The sequence below is a fragment of the Rana temporaria genome, chromosome 7 (genome assembly GCF_905171775.1).
Source record: "Rana temporaria chromosome 7, aRanTem1.1, whole genome shotgun sequence".
Taxonomy (NCBI): Eukaryota; Metazoa; Chordata; class Amphibia; order Anura; family Ranidae; genus Rana; species Rana temporaria.
This window is the reverse complement of record NC_053495.1, coordinates 44639630-44667064: the sequence shown is the minus strand read 5'-3', so window position 1 is coordinate 44667064 and position 27435 is coordinate 44639630. Positions and strand designations below refer to the sequence as shown.

The 27435-nt window shown below is 48.0% G+C and overlaps 1 protein-coding gene across 1 annotated transcript in view; it reads right to left on the bottom strand.

The window, feature by feature from the left end:
* FAM120A (family with sequence similarity 120A) overlaps positions 1–21170 on the bottom strand; it is a 90360-nt gene extending 69190 nt beyond the window's left edge. The window contains exon 1 of the mRNA XM_040359301.1: positions 20553–21170. Within this exon, the coding sequence (XP_040215235.1) occupies positions 20553–21026 (474 nt within the window). The 5' untranslated portion in view covers positions 21027–21170. The remainder of the gene's footprint in view (positions 1–20552) is intronic.
* Positions 21171–27435: the final 6265 nt, after the last annotated feature.

Below are 27435 nucleotides of genomic sequence, written 5' to 3'. Positions count from 1 at the left end.
TTAAGACGCCGGCCGGACAGGGGGGGGGGGGGAGGAGCGGAGCGCCGGCCAGGGCGGAGCTGGAACGTGGAGCAGGTGAGTGTATGTTTATTAAAAGCCAGCAGCTACACTTTTTGTAGCTGCTGACTTAATAAATATTAAAAATGATTGGAACACCCCTTTAAACACACACCCAACCTTGTTTTCAAATGGACTTCTAGCCAGGGTGATGCAGGAAGCATAGTAATCTCTAAAGGAAATTGAGATCACCAATATGTTACTTATCTAACTGGCTCAGTGGAGCTATGCAAATAATTACACATTACAAGTGCAACTGCCAAACATAGTGCACAAATAGTTCCTTTAGTACGAGCAAGAGTGCTTTATAGGAGGTCTGGGGAATCTATCCATTTGCAGTTAGACAGCAGAAATAAATCTATAGGCCCCCACCAATGTGAAAGCTCCTTCCTGGACACACAAAAAAACTAAACCAAAAAACAAACACCTCTGTTTGCCGGAAGGTCCACAAAGCAACTAGGAAATTTGCATTTTTAGAATACATTTATCATTGTACCGTCCCAGACAGCAAGCAATTGTGCTGCAAGTTTAAAAATGACTTGCCAAGCTATTGCTAGACTTGCCAGGCTTCACAAGTTGCAGCAAGTCTGCATTGCATGACTCCAGATCAACTTTCTTTGCAAACATTCATTCTTTAAGTTCTGGTTTAGTTATGTTGTGCAACAGTCATCCCACCACATGGGGCACTGTAGCTGAATTTTTATGCTGTAGACATGCAGAGCTCTTGCTGAAGACTCACCACTGCAACTTTGCTCTTGCTTGAGACTGCGTTAGAGGCCATTTTTTTTGCGTTAGAGGCCATTTTATTGTAAGTTGACATGTGTAAGTGATTTTTAAATATGAGGTCTTACAACTTGGCAGTTCACACCAAAATTCTGCTGCTTATACAATTTAAGTGAGGCCAATATACTGCCAGAAGTCTCACCTACTCCCACCCAATAACACCCTGACCCAAAAGCTGGCTGCTTGTCAATTTCCCAATCATCAGATATTGATTACAGCAAGTTATAAAAACCCAAAACACACAAGAGATCAATAGCTGCTGACTGGCAACTGATGCCAATAAAAGCTGCCTTGAGCATTATTGGACTTATTTAACAAGTCAGTGCAAACAGGGCCAATAATAGAAAGCACATTAACCCCCAGCAACTACTCCAATGTGTGTTTACAGAGGTCAGGTCAATGTAGTATTTGGGTTACAGTACTTGGCTTACTCTGGTCAGTGCCTTACAACAAAGGAACATTCTATTCACAGATTCTAAAATCTAACACAAATACAGTATAAGAAACGTATCATTTTCTGGGCATCAATAAATCTGTACAAAACGCGTTTCCCCGCTGTGTATTAACAGCCGACTGCTGAAAAAGGTGATTGCTTTAGCTTAAAGGGTAATTCCACTTTCATGGAAAAATACAACAGATAGAAAAAAATATAAAGCATATACTGTAAAATTGCTACACAAGCCATGTTGTGATTTAGCATTAATAAAAATGACCCTTCCTTTTCAATCAGCAACCGCTGCTGTAATTTCCTGTAAAATTCAATACAATAAGGGAACCTGGAGGCGTTCTGTAAACTGCTGGTGTACAAAACGCCCTCCAGAAATGGCATTTTCTTGCTTGTATGATTGGCTCAAAGACTTTCCCAAAAGTCTACAGTAAGGTACAAGTTTTAGGCATCAACTGCAATAGGAATTTTGGTGAAATACTCTAAGGCGGGGATAAGCAATTAGCGGACCTCCAGCTGTTGCCAAACTGCAAGTCCCATCATGCCTCTGCCTCTGGGTGTCATGCTTGATGCTGTCAGAGTCTCGCTATGCCTCATGGGACTTGTAGTTTGGCAACATCTGGAGGTCCGCTAATTGCTTATCCCTGCTCTAAGGGTTAAATACTTCTAAAGGGATGCAGACCATGTTTTTTTTACCTTTACAACCCCTTTAATAATGCCCCCACACCGAGTGCAGCCTACCGGGGATAAAACTTGACTGTTCTCCTTGATCTAGCAATCTTTCCTGTGACATTGTCCCAGCCAGCTCCGCTTTATACTGTGCATGCACGCCAAGATTGCACTCATTCCTATGGGTAAGCCGTACTCACGGAGGCCTTCAGCAGTTTCCTGGAGAAAGGCTGATCTAGAATAATAAATGGAGCTGTGGCCCATGTGTACAGTATGAAGAGGTGCTGGCCAGGACAAATGTCAGGGGAAACAAATCACTGGGTTGGGGTGGAAGGGATTCTTCCATGTAGAATGTCCTCAGAAGTGATTAAAGTGGATGTAAACCCTCTCATCCTTTCTAAACTACTGCCATAGTGCAGATCTATAAGGATATACATGCATCCTTACCTGTCAAATGTCTCCCCTCTGTCTGTTATAAGAACTGAAAAACTGCAGATTCTGTGGGTGGATCGGTTGTCTGGAGCTCGGTGGGTGGAGTCGGGATGTCAGTAGACTCCCCGCCCTCCTCCACACTTCCCTTGTCAACATGCATTTTTTCCTGTGTATTCCTTACACTAAATTCTGCTATGATCACTAACATCCAGAAAAGTAACCACATGACTTCAGAAAAGGAGTGGGGGTGGGAATTGAAAAATAATGCCCGTCTCCTGGCTAGTGCATGAGATATGAAAATAACCTGTCACTCACAGCAAGGGGGGAGGAACGGACTAAGGTTTTTCTCTGCAAGTCCATTTTATTTCACTGAACAATAAGAGAGGATTGCTCAGAGCTGGAATAACTGTGTGGCAAGACTGGGCACAAATGATAGGAAATCTTATACTGTACATTGTGATAAAAAAAAAAAAAACAGGTTTACATCCACTTTAAATAACTTCACTTCTGCTGTGTTCTAAGGGTGCTCTGCTAGATAAGAGGTGAAAGCAGAGTAGGATTTAGCCCTAAAGTCAGAAAAAACGCATCATATCTGGCTAATAAAGTAACACTCAGCCCTAGGGGGTGACTTTAAAAAATGTAAGATGGCTAAGTGGTTTGCTTTAAGCAAGAAGCAGAGAAATCAGACAAAGAAATGGCTTCAGAACAAGGGTTAATGGATTATAAAACAGTCGTCATCTTTCCCATCCACCACTATGGTGTAATCTCATAAAGAGAGCGGCCAGCAGCACCATCCTGATAATCCTAAACTCCAGTTACTAATCTCTGATCCGAAGGTCACATCCTATAGAGAAGCTCATCGGGATAAAGAAACAATGGAAGCCTGCAGCTATATCCAAGGCTCATGGAAAGGCACAAGGACATAAAGCGCTGTGCCACAATAAATTAATCAACAGGCGCCCCCCCCCTAATAAATTCTATGGAAGGTTCAAGACCATCCACATGTGACAGTACACACATCATGGCCTGAATACTGGGATGGCATCATACACTTCATATTGAACACAGATGAAGATTCCTGTAAACCACAGATAGATAAGCTGCCTAACCTACTATATAGAATGTCTGGCGAAACGCATGCCAAAACCACCGTTTCCAAAAGAGACTCTAAAAAGCTATGCAAAAGCTAACCGCAAACATTTCAATGTGTATGCACATTCCCATTTCATGAAAAAGGAACCTGCTCCTATTGCACCCAAAAATCATGTACAGCATCACAGATTTCTCTACAATTTAAATCTGTCTTAAGATTTAAATCTTAAGAATTATAGACATTTCTGTTTTTCAGACGAACCTAAAGCCTGCTCACATGTGTAAACAGACACGTTTAACAATGTTATGCCGAAAGCCAACTACAGGGGTACATAGGTGGGAGTAACGAACTCTAAACCTACTCTCAGCCACATTCTAAGTCGAACCTATCTAGCCCTGTAAAAAAATAAAATGGCTATACTTACTGATTCTGCATCCATAGACTTACTATGGGCTTAGTAGTTCGCAGTTCCACATGTCTGAGCCCGCCAGGAAGCTTACACTTTGCAGCCGCGGATCGGGAAATGTCTCACTGCCTGCGATTAGCACCGCGCAATGTTAGCTTCCTGGCAGGCTCGGACATGTGGAGCTGCGAACTTGCCTGAGCCCAACCTTACTAGGGGGCCTCTGTTGTCGGCTGCCTTTCCTACACACTGAAGCCACCACTGACAGCTCAGCCTAGGACCGCCGTGGCTGCAGAACAGGGAAGTATAGCGATTTTATTTTCTTTACAGGGTTAGAGAAATCAGGCTTAGAATGTGGCTGAAGGTAGGTTTAGAGCTAGTTAGGTTTTGCCTTTACTTCCACTTTAAGTGTTCCTCCATGCCAATGGTCGGGTTTGCCCACAAGGGATGTACAGATGTTCCATGGTATGCAGGCCGTCCCATTGATATCTATATGGGATGCAGTGGCTGCACAGTCACAGCCGCTGCTCCCCCCAATGTGACAGCTATGTGGGTGCGTGTCCCTGAACTCACACGGTCTGCATTCAGGCACAAGCATCTGCACAAATGTCAAAGTGGGAGCAGCGACTGTGTCCATGCAGCCACTGCATCCCAACAGACATGAATAGGACTGCGTGTACATAGATGCACAGGACATCTGTACAACCCGTGTGGGGGGAAATGCCTCTCACACAGAGGTTTGCTTAAAGCTGGCCTTACGTTGATCTTAACTCGACCATCATGAATCTATCAGTTGGCTTGTGTACAACCAACATGTCAGGGTTTTCCCAATTAATGCCTCCAGCTATAGCTGGCAACACTAATCATTGTGTTCTGCTGACAGGAAAGGCCCAAGGGTAAAACACAGAGATGCCGAAGGTATTCACCCATCAATTTTCTTGTATGGCCTGCTTAAGGACATCCGTATAATTTGGCTTTATACAATATCGTTGAGCGATACCCTGATGGGAGGAAAATGTAATTATCTGATAGGTGGCTGAACCAATTATATTACAACCAGCAGTTTTGTGCAAATAGTTGATATAGTAAGTGTAATGAAATGACCCGGGACAAACCGAGACTTTGTGAGGATGGGGGATACTCCTGTGTCAGCGTCACTGATAACTCTTGGGTCTGAGTCCACCCTGTGCCTTTTGGGCATGGGGTGGCAAGTGAATCATAATTCATGTATTACATGAGATAGGACATCACTTCGTATTGCAGGATTTTGAGATACTGCAAGATGTTGGCCCAACCAGTCAATAGTGACTCATTCTATGATTAGCCCTGACTAGTGACATGCTAATTGAGTCAGGGCCTGGAAGACATTCCATTGTCCTTGTGTAAAGGTGTTAACCCAGGTCTGCTCCCAGAACTCTAATGCATGCTAAATACTGTTTATGTGTGATAACACTGTCTACAGCCTATTGATGCTCAGAGGTGTGAATAGGTGTCAAGCTGTATGCAGAGACGGAAGGTCTGCCTAGGGAACTCAGTGTGTGAAGGTGTTTTGTTTGTTATGCTGTTAATTAAGGAATGTTTAGTAATTAGCCTTAGTGTGTGATTAGGGGGGTGGAGATCTCATTGTTGCTTTAATGCCTTGTACTGTATAAAAAGCTGAGAAGAAACCATTAAAGCATCATTACATTTGAAACCAGAAGCACAGAGCTGTGTGTCTCGTGTCTGGGGGGAATTCTTATGGATCGGGTCCTGTTGGTTGGAGTGTCGATAAGCTGTCTTGGATGTGATGGAAGGTTGTAATCGGTGGTGACCGTTACAGTAAGATAGAATAAGAACCTTGGTTAGGTTTGTTAGTTGCTGTGTGTCTGTATTGGGGGCATTTCCCATCATCTCCTGTATAACTGTGCAAGGGGCCGATTTATAAAAAAAAAACAATGCAGTGAAGTTTACTCAATTCATATTCCCGGAAAAAGATGAATCTTACAGATTGGCAGCTCTACTTTGACAAATTACCCCCATTGTGTCTTTGGTTTAGTTGTACAGTACAAGGCAATAGGTCAACACTAACAATATAACAAAGATGTCCGATGAATTTTCTTTGTACGCCAATGTCAGAGAAAGAACCAAGCCTTTGTCAATACAAAAGATCCAATATTTGCCAGTCTGTGAATGATCAAAAGTGTGTTATCAGTTTCCAGGAGAGCTTGGAAAGTAAGGTGCGACTACTTCCCGGTAGGCGTCTATACAGCTGGTAGGCGTCTATACAGCTGGTAGGAGGCGTACAAAAATCAGGTTAAAAACGATATTAACTTCATCCTCTACTGATCACAACAGGTGTGTGCGAGATGCGAGATCACAACACTACACACCTTACCAAACATAGCTCGCTGTCCCCCCCCCGATACAATGTACAAACATTTTAAAATCAAGCATTGGGTACTACATACAAGACTTGAATTTGGAAATAACACTTATAATTCGTTAATGTTGTCTAAGGCCTCTTCTCAGAATACAGTTGGGTTTGAAGTGATTCCAAAGGCTGAAGGGTTTTTAACCTTAAAAATGCCTGCAAAAAAAACAAAACCTGTAAGGCAAAAAGGCATAATGAGCTAGTGTTCACTGCATACTAGCTCATTACGAAATACTTACCTTAGAACCAAGCGCCAGCATCGCCTCCCGGTCACCGCTGAGGGATCTGACATGTTCCCCCCGTGTTTCTTCAGTGTTCATGGCTCTGGCACTGAGAGTGGCCAGAGCCACGATGACGTCGCTCCCGTGCATGCCCTCTTTCTGGCAAGGAGCTCAGATTTTCCGGCAGCATCTGCTTGACCTTCAGAGCGCATTCGCCGCCAACATCAGCGGCTCCATGCAAGGTGAATATCTCCATAAGCGGACAGATATTCATTTACCTGCAGGCAAGCCTCATTATAGGCTTACCTGCAGGTAAAAATGAGAAAGCGGGGGTATACAATCGCTTTAATGCATTCTCTGGATTAAGGTATAAAAAAATAAAATAAAATTCAGTCCCCCCTGCTCCCCCTTATACTTGAGACCAATCTCTATCCAGTGATTTGCATGAGAGTAGAGGCTGTCTCCCTCCTCATTGGCTCAGACATAGCAGTGTAAGCCATTGGCTCCCACTGCTGTCAATCACAGCCAATAAGGAGGAAGCAGGGGATGGTGCCAAGCTGTGCTGGGTGTGTTATACAGAGCGGGGCTCGAAGTGAGAATGCACGATGGGGCACTTAGCAGGGGTTCCAAGAAGAGAAGAAGGATCGGGTTGCTCTGTGCAAAACCATTGCACAAAGCAAGTAAGCACGACATTTTTTTTTTGTTTTTAAACTATAAAACTATAGTCCTCATTTGCATCACAAGTACTTAAAGTGGAGCCCAGGCCGTAAAAAAAAATATTAAAAGCCAGCAGCTACAAATACTGCAGCTGCTGACTTTTAATATTAGGACACTTACCTGTCCTGGAGTTCAGCGTCGTCCGCAGCAGAAGAAGCGCAATCGCTCGTCACTCTTCTGCCCCCACCGCCATCCTCGGTGAGGGAATCAGGAAGTAAAGCACTGCAGCTTCACTGCCTGGTTCACTACGGCGCATGTGCAAGTCACGCTGCACTGTGCACACTGATCCCTGCTGTGTTCTGGGAGCCGTGTGTTTCCCAGAACACAACGGGGGGGGGGGGGGGGGGGGGGTAGACAAGTGACGTGCAAATACCTATCTTAGACAGGTATCTGCACCCTCCTCCGCCCTGAAAGGTGCCAAATGCGACACCGGAGGGGGGAGGGTTCCGATGAGCGGAAGTTCCACTTTAGGGTGGAGCTCCGCTTTAAATCTAAAGTTTACCAGCTTAGATTTTGCCTTTATTGGTTCCTCCCTCCACTCTTCATCAATATGTGAACAACATGTTTAAATGAGACCCTTCCATTTAAAATCACCTACCTTATTTTAGACCCAGTGATGCCATCAGCGGGTTTCTGCTCTTCTCTATGCAATTCTAGCAAGTCATGGCCACTGGGAGAGGTTGGCAGGGTACATTGTATTCTGAAAACATCTCTGGACCCTGGCTCAGTACTCCTCCCAACAGCCCATAAGCAAACAATTGGACGGCTTTTGGAAGACGTTAAACAGGAGCTCCAGTCTCCTCCAAATTAAAAGTCAGCAGCTACAAATACTGTAGCTGCTGACTTTTAATATGAGGACACTTACCTGTCCAGGTATCTAGCGGTGTCTTCACCCAAGCAGATTCTTCAATTGGCTCCAGGTCCAGGCGCCGGCAGTGAAGCCTTGTAGTTTCACACTGCGCATGCACAAGCTGTGCTTTGTGACTGGTCCTTCAGTCTTCTGGGACCTGTGATGTGTTCCAGAAGACCGAGGGAAGCAAAGGGGATGGGTGGCAAACTTCTGACTTCTGCTCAGACCGTTGTGGCTATCTGACCAGAAGAGGGAGTGGGGTACTTCTTAAAAACAGGTACCCCCAATTATTAAAGCATGGGAGGGGTGCAAAGAAGCAAAAGTTTCGCTTTAAGGAAATATTAAAATGCCTTGATGGGAGGAGATCAGTCACGAGGAGTGGGTGTTACTAGGCAGGTTGCATTTACATGCAGACTGCCCTGGGCAATGCCCACAATTGATAATGGAGCCTCCTTAATTGAAAGAAGGCCCAGTTGGGCTAGAATTCAAACTAAAGCATACTAACAAGCCAACATAGCAATCTCCCCGCTGAGCTACTCTGACAGGGGGCAGCCCATCACCAGAACACACCAGTCAGCCATTGGCTGAGAGCGCTAATCAGGATCCGATCGTCAGACCTTTTTCGGTCACGCCCCTTCAACAGAAGCCGGACGTTTGGTCGGCTTCTAGCGGACCGGCTGCTGTTAACACTGGCCGAATGTCAGACAGTTTCTATGGAAGCAGCTGATACCGCCCGATATTTGGCCCGTGTGTACAGGGTTTTAGGTTCAGCTTTAATGCCACCGTAATCATTGAAGAAAAAGGAAATATGTACACCTAGTATTACTTTGCCAACACCTCAGCTGTGTACAGAATTACAGCCCAGGGCTGGGAAACGTGGCTGCTTGCTTAACACCAATACAGGATCTTAAGTTTCCGTTTATTAACCCTTTATCTCCCTTTCAGCTGGTATAATCTGCCATTTCACAATACACACACATACTGTATATATAGTCACACGAATGTCAGATGGCTCTAAAAAGGGGACAAAAAAATCAAACCGGAATCGGTATTTACCGATCTCCTCCAGTACCTGCTAGCATGTTGATGTGTACCGACTACAGAAAATGAACATGTCCGCTGACAACAGCACAAAAGTGACAATATTATAACTACGTAATGACAGTAAATGGTACCCAGCTGCTCAGGTGAACGAGGTGGATGGGGGAATCCCTCCTGCTGAGTTATTGTATTCTGACAGCTAGGAGCCTTCCCTGCCATCAGAATACAATGATCAGTGTTGTTGGCTGTTGCCGGAACAATTTTTTCGAGAAGAACCTGCCAGGCTAGTTGTACACAAGACGATCGATACATCAACTTGTGTACAACCAGCCTGCCCATATATAGATGGAAAATTCGATCCATGCATGGCCAGCTTTGACACGTGATGCCGGGCGTCGCATTTATGCGTGTTTGTAGGCGTTATCGAGCATAGGACAGACGGGTGGGTTGTCCTACGTGCAGCAAATTAGCTCACTCAATTGTGTGATGACCGTTAGTATGCTCCATCGGACAATTGTTGTTGGATTTTCCGCCGACAAATGTGGGATAGCATGCTTTAACCACTTGCTTACTGAGCACATAAACCCCATTCGTGCCCAGGCGAAATTTCAGCTTCCGGCACTGCGTCTATTTAACTGACATTTGCGCGGTCGTGCGACGTGGCTCCCAAACAAAATTGACGTCCTTTTTTCCCCACAAATAGAGCTTTATTTTGGTGGTATTTGATCACCTCTGCGGTTTTTATTTTTTGCGCTATAAACAAAAAAAGAGCTTTTTAAAAAACAATTTTTTTTCTCAGTTAAGGCCGATACGTATTTTGATGTATTTTTGTAAAAAAAAAAAAAAAACGCAATAAGCGACTGGTTTGCGCAAAAGTTATAGCATCTACAAAATGGGGAACAGAATTATGATTTTTTTTATTATATTTTTTTTTTACTAGTAATGGCGGCGATCTGCGATTTTTATTGAGACTGCGATATTGCGGCGGATGTATCGGACACTTTTGACACAAATTTGGGACCATTCACATTTATACAGCGAGCAGTGCAATAAAAATGCACTAATTACTGTATAAATGTGACTGGCAGGGAAGGGGTTAACACTAGGGGGTGAGGAAGGGGTTAAATGTGTATCCTGGGTGTGTTCTAACTGTGTGGGGGAAGGGGGGTGACTGGGGGAGGTGACCGATGCTGTGTCCCTAATGTACAAGAGACACAGATCGGTCTCCTCTCCTGTCAGCACGTGGAGCTCTGTGTTTACACACAGAGCTCCACGTCCCTGCTGTCACCTGCCGTGTCACCGACGATCGCGTGTACCCGGCGGACATCGCGGCCGCCAGGTACACGCATCGGCTCTTCGGCGATGCGCCCGGACAGTGTTTACCCGCCGCGCGCGCCCCCCATGTAATGCACATAAAAGGACGTCTAAAGACGTCCACTTGGCACTTGAGAGCCACGCTGTGGACGTCTTTTGTCTATAGCGCGGATCTCAAGTGGTTAAAATTGTCCACCAACAATTGTGTGTGGTCAGATAATCCGACCGTTAGTATGCTCCATCGGACAATTGTTGTTGGATTTTCCGCCGACAAATGTGGGATAGCATGCTTTAAAATTGTCCGCCAACAATTGTGTGTTGTCAGATTATCTGACCGGGTGTACACGATTCTGTCTGCCTGCCTGCCTCCCCCCCCCCCCCCCCCAGCAATAATAGGGATGAGACAAACCATTTACCACTGTGTGCTTATAATGATTTGCTTTTATTTATATAAAACCTTTATCCTAAAAGGAAAAACGGTTACTGCAACTGCTGTAAAAAGTGTTTGATCCCTTTCACATGGGAGAGGACTCCACCAGGAGTGCCTGCTTTGTGGGGAATCGGGGGATAGCTTGTCCATGTTCCACTCTGCTTTTGCGGAACAGACACAGCCCGCTGTCCTCTATGGGAGGTCGGATGGAAACAAACCGCATGTCCATTTACACCAGATGATCATTCGATCCGCCAGATAGATGGGGAACAGATTCCCAATCTGGCAGTTTTTGGTGGATGTGATCGAATCAGATGTCAAACAAACACGTTGACACCCGCCGCTCCATAGAGAGCAATGGATGGTCCAATCGGGTCCACCTAAAAAACTGACAGGCGGTACCATTTAACACTCCCCTCCTCCCAGACTGACAATGCTGTTGCTCAAGGTGCCCCCTGTGCTCATTCATCCAGAGTGGAGGCACTCAAATACATGAGTGTGTGTTACTGGCCAGATCCTCAGGTGAAAACAGGAGGGGGAAGAAAAAAATGCAGCCATACATTGCAATATATTACATTTTTGGTTTGGGTTTATAACCATTTTAAGTTCTACAACAGTAAGGCAGGATGCAAAACATACCTATGAGAAACGCATGTTCAAGAAACATAATTGGCCACATTTCAGATGCATTTATGCAGTTCCTGACAGCTATTTATTCATTGTTCTTGAAGAACCTGAGCTCACGTGCACCATACTGTACACACATGTAATGTGCATCATATGAGCTTACAACGTACATTTCTTTCCCTACAAAATGAGCGTTGCATGAATGAATAGGTTACATTAAACAGCAGCAAACATGACATAGGACATACAGCAGCCCTCAAAAAATCCACTCGCCCACTCGCATTTTGCGAGTGGATTTTGAGGGCTGGCGAGAAGGGCTGCCTGGGAGCCCGGGGGGGCAAGCACCACCGATCAGAGGGGAAGAGAGGAGAGCCGCCGGCTGGATGATCAGAGCAGGGAACATCAAAGCTTTCATTTCAATAGCTGCGTGTTCCCCACGCCGTGCACCGTCACATACGCCCCTCCTCTTTTTCCGGGACTTTGATAGACAGATCACCGTCCAATCCTAGGATAGGCGACATGTATCAAAGTTCCCCCGGACAAGAGGAGGGGCTTATGTGACGGGGAGCCGCAGGGGAACACACAGCTATTGAAATTAAAGCTGTGATGTTCCCTGCTCTGATCATCCAGCGACGGCTCTCTTCTCTTCCCATCCACAGGTAGGCTGCAATGTTGGGCGACACGGGCTGCATTGCTGGGCGACGCGGGCTGCATGGACAGACGCGGGCTGCATGGACAGACGCGGGCTGCATGGACAGACGCGGGCTGCATGGACAGACGCGGGCTGCATGGACAGACGCGGGCTGCATGGACAGACGCGGGCTGCATGGACAGACGCGGGCTGCATTGCTGTGCGACGCGGGCTGCATGGACAGACGCGGGCTGCATTGCTGGGCGCCGCGGGCTGCATTGCTGGGCGCCGCGGGCTGCATTGCTGGGCGACGCGGGCTGCATTGCTGGGCGACGCGGGCTGCATTGCTGGGCGACGCGGGCTGCATTGCTGGGCGACGCGGGCAGGCGGCATTGGTGGGCACGGATAAAGTTGTTAATATTTTTATAACTTAATTCTTCATAAAACAGAATTAAGTTATTCAAAACAAAACATAAAAGTAGTGTCATTTCATGAGATAATTTATGAGGCGGGTTTAGGGACGGGATTAGAGGCGGGGCATGGTAGGGATTAGGCGGGCAACTGGTGGCGAGTAACCCTTGAGGCCTGGCTAGTAGCTTAGGACTTGAAATTTTGAGCCCTGACATACAGTATGTATCTACAAGCACTGGACTACACTACTCCATAGGACTACATTGAAGCTACAACTGCAGTGTTCCAAAGAATTCCCAAAAGCCCTTTACAAACTCCTGAACACTCGTGTACACAATCTGTTACACACACTTCCTATATGATGTCAGATCTATACAAGGTACAGCAGTATTGTATTAGAACTTGTGCACTGGGAATGTAAACTTAGAAGCAAGCAAAATACCCAGATGCATTTCTATGAAAATAAAAACAAAGCACACAAGGTGAACAAGCCCTGATCGGGGAATTGAATAGTGTCAACACTTTTCTGGTGCTAGTTCCCTTTCTAAACCACCTGCTTCTAATTTAAGCATTTGTGCCAGCTTTGACATGGCACTGGCAGCAAAGTGAGGTAGTTATCACTTCTGCCATTTTCATTACCTGTTGCTATGGCAGCCAACAGGTTCCTAAAGCGATGCAATAGTTACATCCTTCACCGGCTGCTGCCATCTTGTTTCTGGCCTAATCAAAAGACTTTGCTGCAACACTTTACCTTTATTAATCCTTTGTGAGCTCACTCATAACCTCATTGTATAAGGTATGAGTAAGCTCTAGTCACAGCACAAAATGCATCCACTTTTACTGTACCCCGCACTGTCTGTGATGTCTTTTGCATGAAGGATCAATAAAGGTGAAGTGTCGCATACTAGCCCATTATGAAATGCTTACCTTAAAACGAGGTGAAGAGAACTTACCTGGTCCACGCCGAGCGAGATGTCATCTTGCTCTGGCGTGTCTTCCGGGTATCGCCGCTCCAGCGCTGTGATCGGCTGGAGCGGCGATGACGTCATTCCCGCGCATATGGATGGGTACCTGGTTTGGAGTGGGACTTCCGGTCCCACTTCCTCCTTCCAACTTCTGCCCGCCTAGGCGACTCCTCCTCTCCCCCCAGAACATTGCCTGGCCATTGACGGAGTGCAGTGAGGCTCGCGCATCCACAGTGAATGCCCGGCTGTGAAGGCGCAAACTGTCACAACCGGCTTCCCACACTTACAATGTTGGCTCTACGAATAGGAGGTGGAGAGAATGGAGGCCTCGGGCGGCCGCATCGCTGGACCGTGGGACAGGTGAGTGTTTTTTAAAAGTCAGCACCTACAAAAAGTATATCTGCTGACTTTTAAAAAACACTTTTTTAGACCCCTTTCACACTGAGGAGTTTTTCAGGTGGTACAGCGCTAAAAATAGCGCTGCTATACCGCCTGAAAAACTCCTGCCCAGCAAAAAGCCCGAGGGCTTTCACACTGAGGCGATGCGCTGGCAGGAGAGAAAAAAATCCTGCTAGCAGCATCTTTGGAGCGGTGAGAGGAGCGGTATGTATACTGCGCTCCTTCCCATTTAAAACAATGGGAAACCGCGGCAATACCGCCCGCAATGCGCCTCTGCAGAGGTGCATTGCGGGCGGTATTAACCCATTATCGGCCGCTAGCGGGGGTTAATACCGCACCGCTAGCGGCCGAATCCCGCGGCAAATCTGACGGTATAGCGCCGCTATACCGCCACCACGGCTCTCGCCCCAGTGTGAAAAGGGGCCTTAATTAACTCAAAAAACAGTGGAACTCTGCTTTAAAGGGATTGTTAATCCAAAACGAAAAAAAAAAAAAAATTGCCTCCAGTCATAATTTAACTCCCATGTGTATGGATAGGAGTTTCAGCAACCATGCACAGCCAAACAATGTAGCCAAGGATGTTGGGCCCAGAGGTAGAGAGGACAAGGATGTCAATGGAAGTGATGAACACCATGGCTGACGAAGACAAGTCTACCATAATGTATAATTATGCTGTGCATACTTCCATGTTATAGCAAAAACCCTAAGTGCTATAAGTGGAGTTTAGGCCTGGTTCACACTGATGCGATTTGAGATGTCAAATCGCATCTCAAATCGGCGGCATTTGCAGGCAACGGCACCGTCCTAATCGGTGCAACGCCGCATCTGTGGCACTGCACCGATTTAAAAAAGTAGTTTCTGTACTACTTTTTGCGATTTCGGGCCGCGATTTACATTGACATCTGTTCAGAAACCTGCACAGATGTCTCTGAAATCGTGGCCGAAATCGGGAATGCCAGCGGGAGTGAAATCGTGCGAGTTCAGCTGAACTAGCACAGCTTTACTCCCGCAGCCCAGTGTAAACCTGGGCTTAAATCCTCTTTAGGGCAGCCTATTTATTTTGAATAGGCTGCCAATGGATTACAAAAAGAAAAAAACATGACCTATTTATTTTAAAATGCACCATGGTGCTTTGTAGTGCAGAAGAGTTACCCACTAGGGATGCACCAATACCAGTATGAGTACCGATACTTTTTCTTAAGTATTCGCCGATATGAATACCTATCTTTAGATTTTTTTTAGACTAAAGTGGGGTACACATTCTAAGAAAATCAGCCAAACGATCGTCTGATTTTCCCTCGTTTCATAGCATTGTCCGAAAACTGTACACATTAAAATGAAAATCATTTGGTCCCCATACAAGAAAATCTTTGGAGTTTGTCCCTTCGGGAATTTGTGGCCGAAAGGGCGAAATCGGTTGTCGAAAGTTGTGTACACACTATCATAAAATCGTACGCTCGTTCCTCAGACTTAGGGCCCCTTTCACATGGGCACTCCGTTTGTTTCATCAGTTCAGTCACATAATAAAATAAAAAAAAGAAGGATTTAGACTGCATTCACACCTAAGCGACAAAACGCCCGACGCGGGACGCTTCTGCCGCTAGAGGGGAGAATTCCCATTGCTGTCTATGGAGATGGTTCACATCTCATAGACACGCAACGCCTGTCGCCTGAAAAAAGTCCCGGACCCTTTTTTTCACGCGACAGGCGCGTTTTCCCATAGACAGCAATGGGAATACTTTTAGGAGAAAAAAAAAAAAAATGTAAACATTTGTACTCGCGGCAAATCTGCCGCTACACGCGAACGCGGCTGTCGCTTAGGTGTGAATGCAGCCTTAGTTATTTTTTACATCCACTACCCATGCAAAAAAAAAGACCATTTTCATCCGTTCAGTTTTTTTAAAACGGAAGAAAAATAAGGCTTTGATTTGTTTCAAAAAACAGATATGGACGGAAGCAGATGTATATCCGTTTACTTCCATTTTTCCATAGGAGATGCACTGATGTACGTTTTTCATCCGTCAATTAATGAAAAATGGAACACCTGTGTGAAAGGGGCCTAATGATGCACAGGGTAAACAGCATCCACAAGTGACCTGGGTCTCGCCCAGCATGGCCCTCATCCGCCCCTGTGAGCCCAATCCTGACACCTGTTGATTGGGGTGCCGGTCATCTTGTCTCAGATTCTGCAATCCCCTTGCCAGGCTGCTCCGGAGATTACCATAGAGTAAGGATGAGCTCTGGCGTGTTCGCATGCTACACATGCAGTGCCCGCCAGGAAGTGTGCAAGGCGCTGCGCTTATCACAGCCAGGGAGACATTTCCCGATCTCTGCAGCCGAGCATCGGGACAATGTCTCCCTGGCTGTGATTAGCGCAGCGCCATGCACACTTCCTGGCGGGCTCTGCACGTGTAGCATGCGAACACGCCAGAGCTCATCCTTACCAGAGAGCCACAAGCAAGATAGCCACCGGCTACTTCCACCGCGTCATCACTTGACCGGAAATTACTTCTGCCTGGCGTTGCCGGCTCTTCTAAACTCCAGGGCCACCATGCAGGCGGGGAAGCAAGGTAGGCAGACTCTGCATGCCTCACAAGGACAGGATTAGCCTTACACTGTGGCCACCACACGGATAATAAAGTAAGGGGAAGAGGGGGTTCTCCCCCATTTCACCCAAAGTCATGGGAGAGCCATAACCCAATAGAGAACCTCTCTGTAACACTGCCCTGGTACAGGAAGTTCCACGGCCGGGAGGCACTTGCCAGCTAGAATGAAGGCCTGACAGAAAAATAAAAAAAACTTGCAGAGATCCTGTCTGGCCGGAGGAAACACATACCAATGAATTCTAGCCTCACGCCTGTTTTTATACGAATGTGAATTTGTGTTTCCTGTGCTAGGTGGGGGGATCCGCTCTCATTTAGCCATCCTGAAAGACGACTGGGGAAAAATGATTACAGTTTCTTTATAAATTATGAAGCAATGTGTAAGCCCTGGGTCACACCAGTGCGGCTTTGAAATCGTGCTGCTTCAGTCGCAACAATTTAAACCGTTCCATTGCTGGAATCGCACTGGTCTGCAGACTTGAAGGTATTGGTTTTAGTATTAGAGCATTTGCATGTGCAAATTCTTAGTATCGGCACAGATATTGGTGCAACGTTATTATAATAGGGTGTTTAGGTGCCAAATGTCACCAAAATGCAGCTAGGTACGTATATTGCTGCATCATTTACAGTAGATATGATAGGGGTAAAATTGTGGGAGATTTCAAGGCACCAATGTGCCATAATAATGAGGCCCAACACCCTACAGAGGAGAACAGAACTAAGAATAATATGACAGGAGAAGCCAAGCAATAGGAAGATGCTCTGACAGGGTATCATAAGACATAGCAAAGTGCTGAGCACCCCCTCACAAAGCTTAGGCCTAACTACTACAGAGGACAATATTAAGGGGTCCTCTGACAGGGTATCATAAGACATAGCAAAGTGCTGAGCACCCCCTCACAAAGCTTAGGCCTACTACAGAGGACAATATTAAGGGGTCCTCTGACAGGGTATCATAAGACATAGCAAAGTGCTGAGCACCCCCTCACAAAGCTTAGGCCTACTACAGAGGACAATATTAAGGGGTCCTCTGACAGGATATTAAAATACATAGCAAAGTGCTGAGCACCCCCTCACAAAGCTTAGGCCCAACTACTAGAGGACAACACTATTAAGGGGTCCTCTGACAGGGTATCATAAGACATAGCAAAGTGCTGAGCACCCCGTCACAAAGCTTAGGCCTAACTACTACAGAGGACAATATTAAGGGGTCCTCTGACAGGGTATCATAAGACATAGCAAAGTGCTGAGCACCCCGTCACAAAGCTTAGGCCTAACTACTACAGAGGACAACAATATTAAGGGGTCCTTTGACAGGGTATCATAAGACATAGCAAAGTGCTGAGCAGCCCCTCACAAAGCTTAGGCCTAACTACTACAGAGGACAACAATATTAAAGGATCCCGACAGGGTGCCACACAGTGTAAAAAGTACTGATCATCACATGACTGAGGCCTAATGCCTTCAGAAGAGAGCGATAATAGGAAGGTCCTCTGACCGGGAGTCACTTTATAGGCAAGAAACATTTGTGTTTATACTCGTCACCTATGAATAGTTTCCTCATCAACTGAAAAAACAAACAGACGTGTAAAAATCAGATGAAAACTCAACTGAAGACAATTTGCAAACTGATGGAAAACCAGTAACTTGAATCTGTATTCATCGTTTTTTTTCTGAGCACAAAATCTGACTGAACTGATAATACCCCTGTAGAAAAAAAAAACGAATCTAGGGGTGTATTGAGCGGGGTGCTGACAAGGATCTATCTTCTACAAAGGGCCCAGAACTAGGAGGATACTAGACGGGGTTACATACTATGGAGGGGTACCGAGCACCCCGTCACAGCAGAGACCTCTCTTCTACAGAACGTCCAGAATTAGGAGGATACTATGATAGGGGGTAACCTACTATGGCTGGGTATCGAGCACCCCGTCACAGCGAAGAACTATCTTGCCGCTGCAACTGGGTGGCAAGTGACATACAATAATGCATCTGGGTGGCAGGCGACACGCTGCATCTGGGTGACAGTGATAAGCGATACGCTGCGACTGGTTGGCAAACTACACACATCTGGGTGGCAGGTGACACGCTGCATCTGGGTGGCAGGTGACATACAGTAATGCATCTGTGTGGCAAGCGACGGTGGCAGGTGACATACAGTAATGAATCTGGGTGGCAAGCTACAGTGGCAGGCGACACGCTGCATCTGGGTGACAGTGACAAGCGATACGCTGCGACTAGGTGGTAAGTGACAATGGCAAGCGACACGCTGCGACTGGGTGGCAAGTGACACGCTGCGACTGGGTGGCAAGTGACACGCTGCGACTGGGTGGCAAGTGACACGCTGCGACTGGGTGGCAAACGACACATCTGGGTGGCAGGTGACAGTGGCAGGTGACACACTGCATCTGGGTGGCAGGTGACACGCTGCATCTGGGTGGCAGGTGACAAACAGTAATGCATCTGGGTGGCAGGTGACAGGCTGCATCTCGGTGGCAGGTGACAGTGACAGGCGACAGGCTGCATCTGGGTGGCAGGTGACAGTGGCAGGCGACACGCTGCATCTGGGTGGCAGGTGACATACAGTAATGCATCTGGGTGGCAGGTGACAGGCTGCATCTGGGTGGCAGGTGACAGGCTGCATCTGGGTGGCAGGTGACAGGCTGCATCTGGGTGGCAGGTGACAGGCTGCATCTGGGTGGCAGGTGACAGTGACAGGCGACACGCTGCATCTGGGTGGCAGGTGACATACAGTAATGCATCTGGGTGACAGGCTGCATCTGGGTGGCAGGTGACATACAGTAATGCATCTGGGTGGCAGGTGACAGTGGCAGGCGACATGCTGCATCTGGGTGGCAGGTGACACACTGCATCTGGGTGGCAGGTGACATACAGTAATGCATCTGGGTGGCAGGTGACAGGCTGCATCTCGGTGGCAGGTGACAGTGACAGGCGACAGGCTGCATCTGGGTGGCAGGTGACAGTGGCAGGCGACACGCTGCATCTGGGTGGCAGTTGACATACAGTAATGCATCTGGGTGGCAGGTGACAGGCTGCATCTGGGTGGCAGGTGACAGGCTGCATCTGGGTGGCAGGTGACAGTGACAGGCGACACGCTGCATCTGGGTGGCAGGTGACATACAGTAATGCATCTGGGTGACAGGCTGCATCTGGGTGGCAGGTGACATACAGTAATGCATCTGGGTGGCAGGTGACAGTGGCAGGCGACATGCTGCATCTGGGTGGCAGGTGACACACTGCATCTGGGTGGCAGGTGACATACAGTAATGCATCTGGGTGGCAGGTGACAGGCTGCATCTGGGTGGCAGGTGACAGGCTGCATCTGGGTGGCAGGTGACAGGCTGCATCTGGGTGGCAGGTGACAGGCTGCATCTGGGTGGCAGGTGACAGGCTGCATCTGGGTGGCAGGTGACAGGCTGCATCTGGGTGGCAGGTGACAGTGGGAGGCGACATGCTGCATCTGGGTGGCAGGTGACAGTGGGAGGCGACATGCTGCATCTGGGTGGCTAGTGACATACAGTAATGCATCTGGGTGGCAGGTGATGTACAGAATATCAAAAACTGATAACGGCTATCGGCCTGCAAAAACCCTGAAAAAAAGTATATTGGTCGACCACTAATAATATATATATATATATATATATATTGCGCTGACAACGGGGGTGGCACCTGTATCGGGGTGTGAGCCCCCCATCTCGTTGTTATGGCTCTGAGGCCTACCTCATACAGGGAAGACCCCAACTAGGTGGGTCCTCTGACGGTGGGGGTTTTATATATATCTGGCTGTGAGCATCCCCCCCCCCCTGTCATAATTCTGAGGCCTACCTCCTATATAGTATTACTCTAACGATGGTGGTTCCACGTATTATATCAGGCAAATGCCCCCCTGTCAGGGATCTGGTGCCCATCTCCTACAGAACGGGGGGGTGGGGTCGGTGACATTATGCCGGATATGACCCCCCCCTGTCAGGGATGTGAGGCCTAGCTCTGGCAGGGTGACAGACAGGCCGTATTATGGGATGGTCCTCACCTTGATGTGGAAGCGGACCAGGGCCAGGCGGATGCAGTGGGCCATACAGATGGGGGGCAGGAACCAGACTTTGGGGGGCGGGGTGCCCTTGTTCTGGATGTGGCTGATGATTTGCTGGCCGGTCTGGCGCTCGTTGCTCTGCCGCTTCACCCATTCATGGAGCCGGGCCTTGTCCAGGGCGCCGTTGAAGAAGACGAAGAGCTCGATGTTTCCGGCGTAGCAGGCCTTGGCCAGGGCGGCCAGGTAGCCCAGCATGTGGTTCCATTGGCCGCCGCTCACCCAGTCGGTGTAGAAGCCGCCGTACAGCCGATGCAGGCAGTTGTCGGCGTCGATGAGCAGTCGGAGGGGAGTCTGGGGGGGTCTCTGTCGGCCGCCCCCCACCAGACTGCCCCGGGCCAATTTCTGCAGCTCCACCGGGACCACCGCGCCCGGGCATCGCTTCTCGATGTAGTCCTGGAAGCCGTGCACCCCCATGGCGGCGGCGGGAGGGACAGGGGCCGAGCTCGGTGTCTAGAGGAGGAGGAGCGGGGGGGTGTTGGATGGTGTGGGGGGGCTCTGCATGGCCGCGGCCGCCATGTGCTGTCTCACAGAGCCATGTCCGGGGAGGTGTGCGGGAGAGACACGGGCCACCGGAAACCGGAACGGGCGGAGCCGCCGGCGAACACTCCCTGACATGGCTGGCCTGGGAAAGAGAATCCTATCCCTGGATAGTACGAGATATTCCTCTGTAAACCACGACCTATCTCTCTGTATACTTCACCCCATTCCATCCCTCCTGTATACTGCACTACCCCATCCCTCTGTATACTACACCCTATCCCTGTATACTACAAGCTATACTTCTGTATACCACGACCTATCTCTCTGTATACTTCACCCCATTCCATCCCTCTTGTATACTACACTCTATTCTTGTATACTGCACTACACCCCATCCCTCTGTATACCTCAATCTATCCCTGTATACTACAAGCTATTCCTCTGTATACCGTGACCAACTACACCCATTCCCATATACTGCCTTGCAAGCTATTCCTCTGTATACCACAACCTATCTCTCTGTATACTACAAGCTATACTTCTGTATACCGTGACCTATCTTTCTGTATACTTCACCCTATTCCATCCCTCCTGTATACTACACTCTATCCCTGTATACTGCTCTACACCCCATCCAACTTATACCTCAATCTATCCCTGTATACTGTACTACACCCCATCCCTCTGTATACCTCAATCTATCCCTGTATACTACAAGCTATTCCTCTGTATACCGTGACCTATCTCTCTGTACACTACAAGCTATACTTCACCCCATTCCATCCCTCCTGTATACTACACTCTTATCCCTGTATACTGCACTACACCCCATCCCTCTGTATACCTCAATCTATCCCTGTATACTACAAGCTATACTTCTGTATACTGTGACCTATTTTCTGTATACTACACCCATTCCCATATACTGCCTTGCAAGCTATTCCTCTGTATACTACACGCCATCCCTCTGTATACCACAACCTATCCCTGTATACTACACTCCATCCCTCTGTATACTACACCCGTCTCTCTGTATACTTCACCCCATCCATCTGTATACTACACCCATCTCCGTATACTTCACCCATCCCTCTGTATATTACACCCCATCCCTTTCCTGTACACTACTACACCCTACCCGTCAATACTACATACCATCTCATCCCTCCTGTACTTTACACCCCATCCCATTACACTACAACCCATCCCCCCTGTACACTACACCCCATCCTATCCCACCCCCCTTTACACTACACCCCATCCCTCCTTTACACTACACCCCATCCCTCCTTTACACTACACCCCATCCTTCCTGTACACTACTTCCCATACCTTCTGTATATTACACCCCATCCTATCCCTCCTGTACACTACACCCCATCCCTACACACTACGCCCCCATCCCATCCCTGTATACTACACCCTACTCATCTATTGTCACAGCTATACACTCCCTGATATGGCATCCCTTACAGTAAATCCCTACACCCCATTCCTATATACTACACCCTACCCATCTAGTGTCGCTGCTTTATGCTTCCTGACATGGTCGGGCCTGGGAAAGAGAATCCCATTCCATCCCTTTATACTGCAACCTACTTGTCTATAATACATCCCATCCCTGTATACTACACCCTACCTGTCTATACTGCACCCTATCCCTGTACACCTTCCCCTACCTGTCTATACTACACCCTACCCATCTATACTACACCCCATCCCTGTATACTACACCCTACCCATCTATACTACATCCCATCCCTGTATACTACACCCTACCCATCTATACTACATCCCATCCCTGTATACTACACCCTACCCATCTATACTACATCCCATCCCTGTATACTACACCCTACCCATCTATACTGCACCCTATCCCTGTACACCTTCCCCTACCTGTCTATACTACACCCCATCCCTGTATACTACACCCTAGCTGTCTATACTACACCCCCATCCCTGTACACTACACCCCACCCGTCTATACTACACCCTACCTGTCTATACAACATCCTATCCCTGTACACTACACCCTACCCGTCTATACTACACCCTTCCCGTCTAAACTACACCCCATCCAACCCCTATACACTACACCCTACCCATCTATACTACACCCTACCCGTCTATACTACTTCTGGTACTGTCACTGCTGTATACTGCCGTCCTGTATCACTACTATCTGGGCCTGAACTTTTTATCCCTGAACTTTTTATCCCTGTATACTACACCCTACCTGTGTATTGTCGCTGCTATACACCCCCTGCCATGACTGGCATGGGACTAACTATCCCGTCTCTGTATATTAAACACCATCCCTGTATACTACATCCCATCTGGGCACTGTCACTGCTTTATACCCCCTGCCATGGCTGGCCTGGGACTTCCAAACCTGCCTGTACATTACACCCCATCCCTGTATACTACACCCTGCCCATCTATGCAAACCCCCAATCCTGTATATTACAACCCATTCCTCTGTGTCCTACACTCCACCCTTGTATGTTACAACTCATCCCTGTATACTACACTCCATGTCTGTATACTACACCACCCCAACCCTGTGTACTACACCCCAACCCTGTACACTACACCCCATCCATCTGTATACTACACCCTAACCCTGTACAGTATATTACACCACATCACTGTATACTGCATCCTGCCAATCTACTTTTACTCCCATGGCCAGCCTGAGAATCCCCATGCCTGTATACTCCACCCAAACCTGGGTACTGTCGCTGCTATACACTCCCTGCAATGGCTGGTCTGTGACTAGGAAACCTGTCCATGTATACTACACCCCATCCCTGTATACTATACCCTATCTATATACTGTCACTGCTATATACTGCACACTCCCTGCCATGGCCAGCCAGAGAAATGCCATCCCTGTATATTGCACTCTGGCCATCAACTGTCACTGCTATACACTTCATTTCATGGCTTGCATGTAACTGAGTATCCCTGTATACTCCACCCAGGTAAAGTCACCACTATACACACCCAGCCATGGCTAATTGTTTTTTTTCTAAATCTTGCCAATATAATGCCATGTACAGGGAGTGCAGAATTATTAGGCAAGTTGTATTTTTGAGGATTCATTTTATTATTGAACAACAACCATGTTCTCAATGAATCCAAAAAACTCATTAATATCAAAGCTGAATATTTTTGGAAGTAGTTTTTTGTTTTTTTTTAGTTTTAGCTATTTTAGGGGGATATCTGTGTGTGCAGGTGACTATTACTGTGCATAATTATTAGGCAACTTAACAAAAAACAAATATATACCCATTTCAATTATTTATTTTTACCAGTGAAACCAATATAACATCTCAACATTCACAAATATACATTTCTGACATTCAAAAACAAATCAGTGACCAATATAGCCACCTTTCTTTGCAAGGACACTCAAAAGCCTGCCATCCATGGATTCTGTCAGTGTTTTGATCTGTTCACCATCAACATTGCGTGCAGCAGCAACCACAGCCTCCCAGACACTGTTCAGAGAGGTGTACTGTTTTCCCTCCTTGTAAATCTCACATTTGATGATGGACCACAGGTTCTCAATGGGGTTCAGATTAGGTGAACAAGGAGGCCATGTCATTAGTTTTTCTTCTTTTATACCCTTTCTTGCCAGCCACGCTGTGGAGTACTTGGACGCGTGTGATGGAGCATTGTCCTGCATGAAAATCATGTTTTTCTTGAAGGATGCAGACTTCTTCCTGTACCACTGCTTGAAGAAGGTGTCTTCCAGAAACTGGCAGTAGGACTGGGAGTTGAGCTTGACTCCATCCTCAACCCGAAAACGCCCCACAAGCTCATCTTTGATGATACCAGCCCAAACCAGTACTCCACCTCCACCTTGCTGGCGTCTGAGTAGGACTAGAGCTCTCTGCCCTTTACCAATCCAGCCACGGGCCCAACCATCTGGCCCATCAAGACTCACTCTCATTTCATCAGTCCATAAAACCTTAGAAAAATCATTCTTGAGATATTTCTTGGCACAGTCTTGACGTTTCAGCTTGTGTGTCTTGTTCAGTGGTCGTCGTCTTTCAGCCTTTCTTACCTTGGCCATGTCTCTGAGTATTGCACACCTTGTGCTTTTGGGCACTCCAGTGATGTTGCAGCTCTAAAATATGGCCAAACTGGTGGCAAGTGGCATCTTGGCAGCTGCACGCTTGACTTTTCTCAGTTCATGGGCAGTTATTTTGCGCCTTGGTTTTTCCACACGCTTCTTGCAACCCTGTTGACTATTTTGAATGAAACGCTTGATTGTTCGATGATCACGCTTCAGAAGCTTTGCAATTTTAAGAGTGCTGCATCCCTCTGCAAGATATCTCACTATTTTTGACTTTTCCGAGCCTGTCAAGTCCTTCTTTTGACCCATTTTGCCAAAGGAAAGGAAGTTGCCTAATAATTATGCACACCTGATTAGAGGTAGACCGATATGGATTTTTCTCTGGCCGATGCCGATATTTAGAAATCGGGGCGGCCGATGGCCGATATGTGATGCCGATTTTTGCGGCCGATATTTTGGGCCGATTTTTGGATTGGGATGCATTGTGGAGGGGGGGGATGGATGGTGCTGGGCGTGGGTGGGGGATGTGTTGGAGGGGGGATGGATGGAGCTGGCCATGGGTGGGGGGTGCGTTGTGGAGGGGGGGATGGATGGTGCTGGGCGTGGGTGGGGGGTGTGTTGGAGGGGGGATGGATGGAGCTGGCCATGGGTGGGGGGTGCGTTGTGGAGGGGGGATGGATGGAGCTGGCCATGGGTGGGGGGATGCGTTGTGGAGGGGGGATGGATGGATGGATGGAGCTGGCCATGGGTGGGGGATGCGTTGTGGAGGGGGGATGGATGGATGGAGCTGGCCATGGGTGGGGGATGCGTTGTGGAGGGGGATGGATGGAGCTGGCCATGGGTGGGGGATGCGTTGTGGAGGGGGGATGGATGGAGCTGGCCATGGGTGGGGGATGCATTGTGGAGGGGGGATGGATGGAGCTGGCCATGGGTGGGGGGATGCGTTGTGGAGGGGGGATGGATGGATGGAGCTGGCCATGGGTGGGGGATGCGTTGTGGAGGGGGGATGGATGGATGGATGGAGCTGGCCATGGGTGGGGGATGCGTCGTGGAGGGGGGGATGGATGGATGGAGCTGGCCATGGGTGGGGGATACGTTGTGGAGGGGGATGGATGGAGCTGGCCATGGGTGGGGGATGTGTTGTGGAGGCGGGTGGATGGATGGATGGTGCTGGCGGTGGGTGCATTGTGGAGGGCGATGGATGGAGCTGGCCATGGGTGGGGGATGTGTTGTGGAGGCGGGTGGATGGTGCTGGCGGTGGGTGGGGGGTGCATTGTGGAGGGCGATGGATGGAGCTGGCCATGGGTGGGGGATGCGTTGTGGAGGGCGATGGATGGATGGTGCTGGCCGTGGGTGAGGGATGCGTTGTGGAGGGGGATGGATGGTGCTGAGTGTGGGATGGATGGATGGTGCTGGCCGTGGGTGGGGGACGCGTTGTGGAGGGGGGATGGATGGATAGAGCTGGCCATGGGTGGGGGATGCGTTGTGGAGGGCAATGGATGGATGGTGCTGGCCGTGGGTGAGGGATGCGTTGTGGAGGGGGATGGATGGTGCGGAGTGTGGGATGGATGGATGGTGCTGGCCGTGGGTGGGGGATTGCGTTGTGGAGGGGGGATGGATGGATAGAGCTGGCCATGGGTGGGGGGATAAATTGTGGCGGGGGATGAAGATGATTGAGTTGCATTGTGAAAATGGATGAGGATGAGTTACATTGTGAAGAGGCTCATATCCACCCAGAGTCATCCTCATCCATTTTCACAATGCAACTCAATGGCAGCTTGTCAGTCTTAGCCAGGTGTCCCATCAAAGCAGATTAAAGTCTACAGGGGGCACATTTGGCAATTCAGTATAAAGACAATTTCAGGTAAAAGTGTGGCAGGCACCAAGGTATTGCACTAAAGCGATGTCTGGGCAAAGAAGAAACCATATATGTTGTACATTTCTGCAATACACGCACATTTCATTATGTTTTTTCAATGTAAAAAAATCTACAAGGACAGAAAAAATATCTGTTGATCCTTCCAGTGAGCCCATTACAATATGAGTACTCTGCCTTCGCTGTGCTAAAATCAGCTTTTCCTAAATTCTCCTCTTCTCAACTAAACATCTCCCCTTATTTTTCTGGAGATAAGCAGAGGGGGGGGGGGGTTTGGATGCCTCAAAGAAGAATGTTGCAGACAGAAGCCGTTTGTACCAGTTCTCTTAGCAGAAACTCGTCCACTGTGTTCTTCTAACACATTACTTTTTTCACTTACC